A 12,032-nucleotide genomic window follows, 5' to 3' on the forward strand; every position below is an offset into this window, starting at 1 on the left:
CTCATCCTGCCCCCTTGACCTGTCCGTCCTCCCTGGACTGACCTATCCCCTTCCTAACTCCCTACCTACACTCACCTTTCCTGGCCCCATCCCCGCCTCTTCGACCTGTTTGTTTCCTCTCCACCTATCCTCTCCTCTATCCCTCTTCTATCCGCCTCCCACTCTCTCCCTATTTATTTCAAAACCCCCTTCACCTCCCCCTTTTCTGATGAAGGGTCTAGGCCCGAAACGTCAGCCTCTCTGCTCCTATGATGCTGCTTGGCCAGCTGTGTTCATCCAGCCCTGCACCTTGTTGTCTCTTTTCACTCCTGCCTACCTATATCAGGCCAATCAATTTGTGGTTAATTGACTATTGCACACTTCCCTTCAAAGTCAGTCGTATATATAATATATGGACACAAACATATATAAAACATGTATATTGTGCAGTCCTGTACTGTGCAGTTCAATGTGATGAATATCTGAATGTTCACCTGTAGAATTGCGATTATGTGTTACACATTAAGATGAATTGCTGGTTGAAACTCTGGGTGTTTGTTTTTTTGCATTTTTTCCACCTAAATTCCAAAACTGTATTGCTCGGGAGAGATACGCTGATCGTTGAGGTGTAAAAAGAATGGAGACAAAAATCTATAATTCATATGTGGTAGCCATTCCTAGGCAACAACATTGTGGATATTTTTGTGGGTTCCAAGTCTGTCAGATAAGCTAATCCTGCAAACCTGTGGACTTATACTTGACAAGGCTAATTAAACTCATGCCTCCTACTGATAGATATGAAACCTTCTGAGTTATTCATTAGAGGAAAACTACACACCTGTTTTGCTATTTTTAAACTTCATTTGAAAACATCAGTATCAAGAAAACAAAATATAATGCTAGATCACTGTCTACGAAACAAAATGGTGTGGGTAAAATGTATTGTGTGATAATTCTATAGGTATGTAAAATATGGCATGTTGGTTTTATTGAACAGAAGACTGAATGTGACATTTTTGTTTATGACGAATGGTTGATGTGGAACCTTTATAAGGAACAGTTGTGAAAGTTGCATTGATTTATTCCCTTTGAATATTTTTAATGTGCAGGTAGATAGACCCTTGTTGGGCCATCGAATGGACGGTCATTGCAGGTAGATGAGAACATGGAATTTGGAACCAAACAGAACAGCCATGATCTTGAATGGCAGAACTGGCTTGAAGGGCCCAATGACCTACTTCTCCTAATGTATTTGAAATTTCAATGTTTGCTAAATTTCATCATGTATCCTTTTAATTAGTTTATGATACGATGTTATTATTTGAGGCTACATAGTAACTGAATATATAAATATCTTTTGTCATTATGCATTTATATTTTTATATTGTTATGACAAGTCTTCAGGTGAGGCTCCCCAATCCATTATGACCCTGGATGAGGAAGGGAGGAACTGATTCATCTTCTTCATTTAATTCTCTCTTCGTTGGTTGCAAGCTGGTTGACCTAAAACAAAAGATCCCTCCTCTTATGAACAACTTCCTCAGTTCCGAAGTACAGTTAGTTATGTTTTAAAGAAGCCAATTTAACCGGTTAAATAAAGACTGAGTTTAGTTGTTACTAAGATGCAACACACACACACATACACACACACACACAGAGAAGTTTTTTCATTGCATTTCTTCCTTTCAAGTGCTTTTCTGAAATTTCTTCAACTCTTTCCAGGTGAGACAGACTATGTGTCTCTTGAGAGCCTGGCTGTCGCATTTTCCCAAATAGTCATTGAATTGCATCTCTGCCTTTTCTTATCTCTTAGATGGGAAAAAAAAAATCTGTTTTGCATAAAAGTTCACTATGTCCAAAAGTAATTTGGGACTAGGATTATAGAACACATACAGTGCAGATAGAGGTCAGTTGGTCCATCAAGTCTGCACTGACCCTCTGAAGAGCATCGCACTGAGACCCACACCTATCCTTGTAACCCCGCATTTACCATGGCTAATCCATCTGACCTGCACATCTTTGGGCCATGGGAGAAAACCGAAGCATCCAGGGGAAACACATACAGACATGGAGAGAATGTGCAAACTCCACACTAACAGTCACCCACGGGTGGAATAGAACCTGGCGTCCCTGACACTGTAAGGCCATAATGAAATATTTTAATTTCATGCATTTATGTTTCATCAACAGCCCAGCTTGACTAATTTCTATACGGTTTCCTATTCTCTTTTCCTTCCAAGATATTAGATGACACAAATCCCCAACATGAAAATCAGAGCTATTATCTGGCAGTGGTAGCTTACCTTTGCTTCTCTAGGCCTTCAACCAACTCAGTCTTCATCACAATGTCTCCACAGGTGGTTTTATTTAAATCCAAAAATGATATGGAAGCCAAAATGGCTGGGAAGGTAAATTCTGAGGAATTCGTCTGGGTGGAATGCTGTTTGGAAGGGAAAGTGTACTCAATGGACTGACTAGCCTGCTTCCACACTGTAGGGATTCTATGATTCTGCTGAGCATTGATTTTCCTAAAGGCAGTAGGCTCTGATAATGACTGTCTCAAGTGAAAATCAAATTTGCAAGAGTAAGCAAGAGCAAGCAATAAACATATTTTCAGATGTTGACAACCCAATGTCTGTTTCTTGTTTCTGACCTTTATAAGATTGACCTTACTGAGTAACTCAGTAACTATCTCTGGTGGATTATACTCAATCCTGAGAGAGACTTTGGAATATTATATGGAACTTCAAGCAGGGACACTTCAAAGGAAGGGATGTAATTGAAAAATGAAACTGTAGTTGCCGATGAAGTGAAGGCTAATAACTAACTCAAGTGGAGCCTTTTCCTGTGAGTCCTATCCCAGATCATGAACATGATGTGAGGTAAAAGAAAGCAGTTCTTGACAAATGAACAATTTGTGTTTTCCCTGTCCGTGAATACATGAGTGAAGGAGTTAAAAAGCCAAGTGCAACCCAGGCCTAGTGAAGTGGTGAATGTCACGGCTGAAGAACATCTACCAGGCACCCAGCACCTGCAGGTAAAACGAAAAATCTTTTTCTCTCACAAGCCAATTGTTCAAAGTAAATTGCAAATCAGCAAAGCCACTGTCAAAAAGGAAAATGCACAACTCCCTTTGGCTAACTCTGTGGCACCCCACTCGGCATAATTGTGCTGTGTAAATAGCTTGAAAATAAATCTGTATATTATTGTTGAGCCTATTTCATGCTTTATACCTTTGTCCACTATCACCTCAGAAGTCCAAGACTTGGTATTATATTTATATGGTAAGACAAATATTTGGAGATTCTAAGGCGACCAAAAGTGATGTTTTTCGTTGCTCTCAAGAGAAAATGAAAATAGAGACAGGCACCAGCATCAAAAAATACATAGATTTATAACTTGCCCTCCTTCACTTTTGCAGAAGGCATGAAATATTTCCTTTAATCTTCAGCACCAAAGAAATTGCAATTTTAGATTAGTTTATTTCACTTTACATTGTTACTGTATTGCTCAATACATTATCACATTCTTACTGATTTGAATTTTGGTTTTCATCTGGAAGAACAATCTAGCCTATTAGTTTCAATATACACCCTTATCTTCAAAGGAAGGTCAATCTTATAAAGGTCAGAAACAAGAAACAGACATTGGGTTGTCAACATCTGAAAATATGTTTATTGCTTGCTCTTGCTTACTCTTGCAAATTTGATTTTCACTTGAGACAGTCAGTATCAGAGCCTACTGCCTTTAGGAAAATCAATGCTCAGCAGAATCATAGAATCCCTACAGTGTGGAAGCAGGCTAGTCAGTCCATTGAGTACACTTTCCCTTCCAAACAGCATTCCACCCAGACCAAACCTTACCCTATTCCTGTAACCCTGCATTTCCCAGGGCTAATTCACCTAGCCTGCACATCCGTGGACATAATGGGTGACTTAGCACAGCCAATCCACCTAACCTGCACATCTTTGGACTAAAGTGAGGAAATCCACACAGACATGGGGGGAATTGCCCAAGGCTGGAATTGAACACAGGACCCTGGTACTGTCAGGCAGCAGTGCTAACCATTAAGCTACGTGCCAAATGGAACTAAAAAATGCAATGACTTATCTTAATTATCAGAATTCCAAGATCCATGATCTCCACAGCCATGGTTCCAATTTCCTAATGTTCCCTCTCTGACTGCATCTTGAAGCACAGCCAACAATATTGCAGATACTTGCAATGTTCATTCCTGATCTCTTAGCTCCCTCTGATCAAACTCTGAGGCCCAGGTATTCCTGCTCCAAAACCCTGTGATCTTATCCAATAACTTGTCTGATAATTGGTGTATTAACCTCAAAAAGCTTCTGCTGTTGCAACTTTTCCATGAAATTTAGGTCCAAGCCTTAAATTCCTGGCTTTCTTGAATTCCCCATGTGAGTGAGGGCTATTAGCACTCTGTGGGTAAGGTGCTCAGAAATGAAATCTTCTGAATTTCTTTTGCATGAGGTTTTAACAGCCTGCTAAAACAGACATTAAACTTCCTACAGGACAATTCTAAGAAGAGTAACAACATTTACACTTGCTTTTGCTGAACATCTTCCAAATGAACAGCATTAACAAGGCTGTTTGCACAGCTTGTTGCAATTTCAGGTCTTTGGGATTACTCTAGGTTATAAAATGTTTGGAACATAATGAAGATCTTGCTTAGAGATTCTTAACTTTATCAGTTTTGATCCTAGTTTTGCATCTTTCTACTTTTGTTCACTGTTCTACTTTTGTTCAGGGCGCAACCAAACCAACTTATTTGCTGTTGACAGAAGGACATCAGTCAGACATTTGATGCACAGTGAAAGAAGAAGCAATTTGTCTCAAATACTGCCAAATGCAAATAGCTTTGTTATATACAAAAGGTGTTGCAAACCTTCTTAATGAAAGTAGAATTAATTGGTCAATTAAATTATGCATTTGCATTCCTAACTTGCACTTTTTGTAAACTTACATAGAGTCATAGATATGTACAACATGGAAACAGATCCTTTGGTCCAACTCATCCATGCTGACCAGATATCCTAAATAAATCTAGTCCCATTTGCCAGCATTTGGCCCACATCCCTCTAAACCTTTCCTATTCATATACCTATTCAGATGCCTTGTAAATGTTGTAATTGCACCGACCTCCATCAATTCCTCTGGCAGCTCATTCCATACATGCATCACCCTCTGCATTAAAATGTTGCCCCTTCGGTCACTTTAATTTCTTTCTCCTGTCACCTTAAACATATGCCATCTAGTTTTGGACTCTGCTACCCTGGAGAAAAGACCTTGGTTATTCACCTTATTTATGTCCCTCATTATTTTATAAACATCTATAAAGTCACTCCTCAGCCTCTGATGCTCCAGGGAAAATAGCCCCAGCCTCTCCCTACAGCTCAAATCCTCCAACCCTGGCAACATTGTTGTAAATCTTTTCTGAACGCTTTCAAGTTTCACAACATCCTTCGCGTAAAATGTTTCACAAAGGGCTCATTTTAGGATATTAGAAAGGTTTTATCCCAGTAACACAGAACTAGAAATTTATAATATAATTAATCTCTTCAGCAGTTAGTAAGAATGCTCAATGAAGTTTTGGGCAGTTGAAAAATAAATTAGAAATTTGCAAATGTTTTACCCAGATGTTAGAAGAAACCTTTTTGGGCAAATAGTTACAGAAATGTAGAATATTTTTCCATAGATAATAGTTGATGCTAAGTCCCCCGTATAATTTGAAAGAAAAAGAATTACTACTTTAAGCATAAAGAGGAGAACGCAGGAAAATGAGGCTTTGTAAATTCTGCAAGAACAGAATAAATTGACCTTCTAACCTCTCAAGATTGGGCTTTATAGTGCCATTGGTGCAGGAACGAGTAAAGAAACTCTGACGTGAAAATATAGTTGGTTTAGTGTATCCAGTGTGAGGTCAGCCTGGCAGTCTATACTGCTAGTGTGCCTGTGCAGATGCGTTGAACATCCATTGAAAGCTTGCACACTGCAGATCATTATGTCAAACTGTCTCTCAGGCTGATCTGACACAAGTTCCAGAAACTTGGCTGCCTCATGTCTTTCGAATGTCCAGTATTAACTAATCACAACTGAACAGTATGAACTCCTCAGACATACCCTAGCATGAGTGCTACTTAAAGAGCGAGTCACCTCGTTTGAAGGTGAGATGCTTTTGATTTAGCTCTGTTCTGGTCAAGTTTGTAGAAGTATTGTGCATGTAACACTGTAGCAGCCACATGTCTGTGGGGAGAGATAGAGGAATTGAAAATGGTTCAACATGATCAGTTAACAAGTCCAATCCATCAGGTAGTGAATATCCTCTCAATACAATGGGCAGAGTCTGACAGGGGTCTAAACAACATGGGTTATGCAGAGATTTGTGGCAGATTTGGGTAAGAAATCTGTCAAGACACCAGGAGCATCTTGTTACTGATATTCTTTTTCTAAGAGGTGGAGAAAGTTTCACATTAGGCAGCAATGAGTTGCCAATTAGGAAGGAATATAGCTTTTTAAATGTCTTCTAAATGCAGAAACTTTCCATTTTAATATTTAGCTTTCTACCCTACCAAATATGCCATCTAGCTGAATTCGAGAATTTTCAACATGGAAGTCAGAGCACGCACTTGGTGACTTCAGATTGGCACTCAACATATGCCAGCTTCAAAGAACCTTCATGGCACATCACCAATACTCTTACACTACACTTCTGCACTTCAATGCTGCACGGGTAACTCTCATATTGCTGCAGCAAGGGCACTGTGTGCTCTGGGACACACACACAGAGCTCATGGACTGGACCAAGCTGTATCTCCCACCTGTTTGCTTGTTCTCATGATGCTCACTCACTCTAAACCTACCTGGATCCTCACAGTGTCCCTCCCTTTTGTTGCCTTGCCTTGCATTTTTGCACTTTGCCCCTCAGCCAGATAAACCAGGTTTGTAATACTTGTGTAATGCCTTGCCAGTTAGCATGGACACCAAGCTAGGAAGCTTGTCATGGTTGTGAGCAAGCCTTAGTTAACCGAGGTAGCTTTTGCACAGGGGGTCAGAGTCAGGCTCCTCTCATGGGATGATAAGCCGAATGTCCGGCAGCCCACCACCCATCTTGACCTTTACTGGCCATTCCAGCAGTCTTCTTGCTGGGATCAGAGCGAGGCAGGTATTCTGAGAGATGAAAGTTGGTGACATATTGTTAGTTTTGGTGCAGGTGGAGAGGTGTCCCGAGCGAGTGAGTCAGCAGACAGGGTGTGTGATGTCAGAGGTTGGAGAAGATGTCAGCGACGGGGGAAGATGATGCAGGTAATAGTGAGAATCCTGGAACATGAGACTTAGTGGGAGGTGTGTACAGGACCAGGCAGCAGTGAGAGTGAGCTATCAGAGGGAAGATGGTGGTCAGTAGCCTGGGGAAGGACATTGATCTTCATCCCATATTAGTGCGCATTCCTCTAGTCAGCTCAGACAGAACTGTCCTGGGTTGCAACCTTGGGCCAGGCTGATATGGTTTGGTGTTGTGGCCTCCACTGCTGGCACTGAGGAAAGAAGCCATCCTGCATCTGCATCACCCTTTTCCAGCAGGATCCCAGCTCCTTGCACACAAAGCAGGATGCTCCGGTTCTACTGTCTGTCATGTTCAGGGTAAATGACAGGAAGTGTGCAGGGTAGCTCTGGACTGACAACTTGTCCAGGTGCAATTTCTAAGGATGGTGTGGGTACAATGATAGCAGTTTTTCAGCAGATACCTGGTGAGTGGCAAATTTTCCGGGGAACATTGTTTGTCAACGTGGGAATAGTATCAGACGTGAACTGTGTCATGTGGGCGGGCTAAGTAGTTAATGAGGTGCATTTGGTAAGATGTGGTGAGAAACCTTGCTGGGCCTCACGGCTAGAATCCCTTCACAATGGTGCAATGCAACCAGACTTAGCAAAAAACTGTAAGATTCAGCCTGAGGCAATCTGCCATTCTCACTGCCTTTGGCCCACCAGGTGGGATGAGAGGCTGGCTGGTTGGAGATAAAGGATATCTCTTCTACACAGAGCATATAACCCTCCACCTCCACCACCCGACCACACAAAGACAATGGATATGTACCTGTGACATACGTGGCCTGGTGCTTCAGCAAGCCTAGTAATCTTTACGAGGATAGGATTCTGGGGATTTCCATGTGGAAATGTTTGCCTTTTTCAGCTCTGACATCTGCAGCCGTGATACCTGCAGGCTGAGCCAATAACAAGCTTGAAGTTCATCTAGCTTCTACTGCAGCACTGACATGTTGGCAGCTTCTGCTTGTGTTGCAATGGATGCTGGGACACTGGCCATCAGACACTGCATCAAGGCTGGGCCCACAAGTGCTGTCATGAAGCTGGTCACCACTTCCATGGTGGATGCAATAGACTTCAAACTAAGCACAATTCTCTCTGCCACATGACAGCTGAACAGCTCCATGTTGTTTGACAGTGACAAGAGGTTGTCTGGCAAGCCTGCCAATGCATTGAACATCTGGGAGTGCATTTTCATCGTCATTCTCCTGAATGCTACCCAATCAAAGTCATTATCTGAATTTCCAGAGCAGAACTCACGTGTAAATTTGCCCTCAAATCAGAATGCCTTCTCCACATATCCTGCCAGACTTGTGAAATATTACCAGCATTCCTTGTTTGTTTATCAGATTTCCAGCATGATGACTACAAGACCATATGTAAGAGCAGAAGTAGGTCATTCAGCCCATTGAGTCTGCTCTGCCATTCAATTAGATCATGTCTGATATAAAAATCCACTTTCCTGCCTTTTCCACATGACTCTTGATTACCTTGCCGATTAAAAATATCCTTTCTAAACCTTGAATATAATTAATGACCCATCCTTGACAATTCCACAGGTTCACTACCATCTAAGAGAAGCAATTCCTCCTCATCTCTGCATCAAATGTGTATCAAATGTTTTCTGAAGAAGGATCCCGAACCGAAACATCAGTTTTCCTGCTCCTCTGAGGCTGCTTGGCCTGCTGTGTTCATCCGGCACTACACGTTGTTATCTCAGATTCTCCAGTGTCAGTTTCCTACTATCTCTGACCCCTTCATTGTTTTTTATTACACATTTGTGGAATGCGGGCATTGCTGGCTGGCCAGCATTTATTGCCAGTCCCTAGCTGCCTTTGAGAAGGTTGTGGTGAGCTGCCTTCTTGAATCGCTGGAGTCCACCTGCTGTGGGTTGACCCACAATACCCTTCCAGGATTTTGACCTAGCGACTGTGAAGGAATGGAGCTATATTTCCAAGTCAGGACGGTGAGTGGCTTGGAAGGGAACTTGCAGATAGTGGTGTTCCCATGTATCTGCTGTCTTTGCCCTTCCAGATGGAAATGGTCGTGGGTCTGGAAGGTGCTATGGAAGGATCTTTGCTGAATTTCTGCCCCTGAATACCAATTGATTCCAAATTTGCTAGGGCTCTCTGATACCACACTTGGTCGAATGCAGCCTTGATGTCCAGGGCCATCAGTTTTACCTCACTTCTGGAATTCAGCTCTTTTGTCCATTTTTGAACCAAGGCTGCATTGAGGTCAGGAGCTGAGTGGCCCTGGCAGAACACAAATTGGGCATCACTGAGCAGGTTATTGCTGAACTGGTAGTGCTTGATAGCACTGTTGTTGACACCTTCCATCACTTTACAGATGATCAAGAGCAGACTGAGTATTCTAAGACTATGCCCTCTAGTCTTAGACTCTCCCACAAGGTAAAATAATCTTTCTGCATATACCCTGTAAAGGACCCTAAGAATGTCATATAAGATTGTCTCTCATTCTTCTGAAGTCAAATGAGTACAGGCCCAACCTACTAAACTTCTCCTTATAAGATAGTTCTTCCATTCCCAGATTCAGCTGCATGAACACTCTCTGGGCTGCCTCCAGTGCTACTACATTGTCCCTTAGATAAAAGGCCCAAAGCTGTTCATAATATTCCAGCTGTGATCTAACTAGTGCCTCATATAGTTTTAGCAAAACCTCCCTGCTTTTATACTAAACAAAAACACCAAAGAACTGTGGATGCTGGAAGTCACAACCAAGAACTGAAATTGCTGGAAAAGCTCAGCAGCTCTGGCAGCATCTGTGGAGAAAAAGCAGAGTTAATGTTTTGGGTCCAGTGACCCTTCTTCAGAGATCGGTTTTTCCAGCAATTTCTATTTTTGTTCTCCTTGTCTTTATACTCTATTCCCTTCGAAATGAAAGTCAACATTTTATTTGCCTTCCCTATTATGTGCTGAACTTGTATGCTATCTTTTTGTGATTTATGCACAAGGACTCCCAAATCCCTCCATCCTACAGCTTTCTGCTATCTTTCTCTGTTTGAATGTTATTCAGTTGCACTATTCTTCTCACCAAAGTGCGTTACTTAACATCTTCCCACATTATATTCCATCTGCCAAGGTTTTGCTCACCCTCTTAACCTGTCTATATGCCCATGTAGACTCTCTGTGTCATTCTCACAGCTTGCCTGCTCACCTGTTTTTGTGTCAGGCACAAACTTGGCAATAGTTCATTCACTTTCCTTGCCCAAGTCATTAATCTGTACATTGTAAATATTTACAGTCCCAGCATGATCCCTGTGGCACTCCATGAGTGATAGGTACATAGGCATTGAGCAGTGTGAGAGATTGGTGATGTAGTGCATATGTGTTGTCCAGTTAAGTTGCACTGCTGACTTTGTTCATCCTTGCGAGGTCTTTCAACAGCTTATGGCAGATTCTCACAGTCAATTTTCAAGAACTGACCTCCATGACCACCTGGCTCTTAACTCTCTCTGAGGATATGTCTCGACAGTTTCTTTGTCAAGAGGTCAAATATGACCTCTCTCTCTTGTGGACCTCTATCACTAATGCTGTATCTCATCTGTAAACCCTAGAGACCTTTCTCTTCCCTGGTGTTTTTTTTTCAGCTTCCACTTACAGCCACTTATATGCAATCAGCAGCACTTTCCTGCTAATGAGTGAGGCCCTCTCCCACTTTAGGGGGCAAGCATGGCTCATGTTACAATAATGGAAATGAGCAGGCGGTACAAAGTTTGTGTGCTTTCTGTCTCAACAGGACCAACATTAGGGACCTCGATGCTTGAAAATGGAAGCCATCTGTATTTCCATGCAAGTTCCATACCGATAATCCACATTAAGAAAGATCTTCTTTGTTTACCTTGTTTTGCTTGTTTTCTGCTTTATGTGTTTGCACTAGACTTTCACAGTTCTAATAGAAATATGATTCATATCCCTAGAGGTAACATCACCGACTTTAATTTCAAAACCTGAAAACCAATATTTATATTTTAAATTCCCCCTCAAGCTTCCAATCTTAAAATAATCCTTCATATGTTTTAGAAATCAATTTGAATCAAATCATTGTCTCAGAAGTGTTATTGAATAGAGGAGTAAATTATAAATGAACACTTAAATATATTGGATTATCTTGGTCTTATCTGTGAATTACCTGTCTTTTCGCTTTTCAGCTTCACACTTTCTTGGTCAGGAAGACAAGGACAAGGTCCTTTGCATCTCATGGTGATCTTCTTACGTGCAGAACAAGCTTGGTAATCAAGTTTACACTGGAATTAAGAAAGGCAAAGAGAATGTTATATAACATGATCATTTCCCATTTCCAATGCATCCACACCAGAGTCCAGAAATGTTGCTGGGCCAAATCTAGGCAAGTGGAGTCAACTCAAGTAGCTCACTGGATATGAAGTTTCAAGGTCCATGCAATACCAGCCCTCAGGCCTCATCGTCATCTGGTCAGTGGGCTGCAAACTTCTATTGGTGACCTCCAAGCAACTCACAAGAGAAAATGACTTGAACATTAAGTAGCTGTCCTCAGGTTATGTTCTTAGTGGAGATAACAGGAGGAGTGCAATTGAGAGGAGGGGAGGGTCATGGTTCCCATTGGGAAGTGGTCAACGATTGGGAAGAGTTTGACAGTGCTTGGGGTGATGCCATCTCATTTGATACGAGGTCAATGACATTGTGGGGCAAAGGGGCCAGCAATAGCTGTAA

The 12,032-nt window shown here is 41.8% G+C and overlaps 1 protein-coding gene across 2 annotated transcripts in view; it reads right to left on the reverse strand.

Annotated features, from left to right (window-relative positions):
• Positions 1-12,032, reverse strand: part of LOC109929127 (SPARC (osteonectin), cwcv and kazal like domains proteoglycan 1) — a 468,013-nt gene that overhangs the window by 92,861 nt on the left and 363,120 nt on the right. For both annotated transcript variants that reach the window (XM_048603880.1, XM_048603879.1), the window contains exon 6: positions 11,473-11,587. In XM_048603880.1, the coding sequence (XP_048459837.1) occupies positions 11,473-11,587 (115 nt within the window). The remainder of the gene's footprint in view (positions 1-11,472; positions 11,588-12,032) is intronic.

This window comes from Rhincodon typus, chromosome 12, assembly GCF_021869965.1.
Source record: "Rhincodon typus isolate 14 chromosome 12, sRhiTyp1.1, whole genome shotgun sequence".
NCBI lineage: Eukaryota > Metazoa > Chordata > Chondrichthyes > Orectolobiformes > Rhincodontidae > Rhincodon > Rhincodon typus.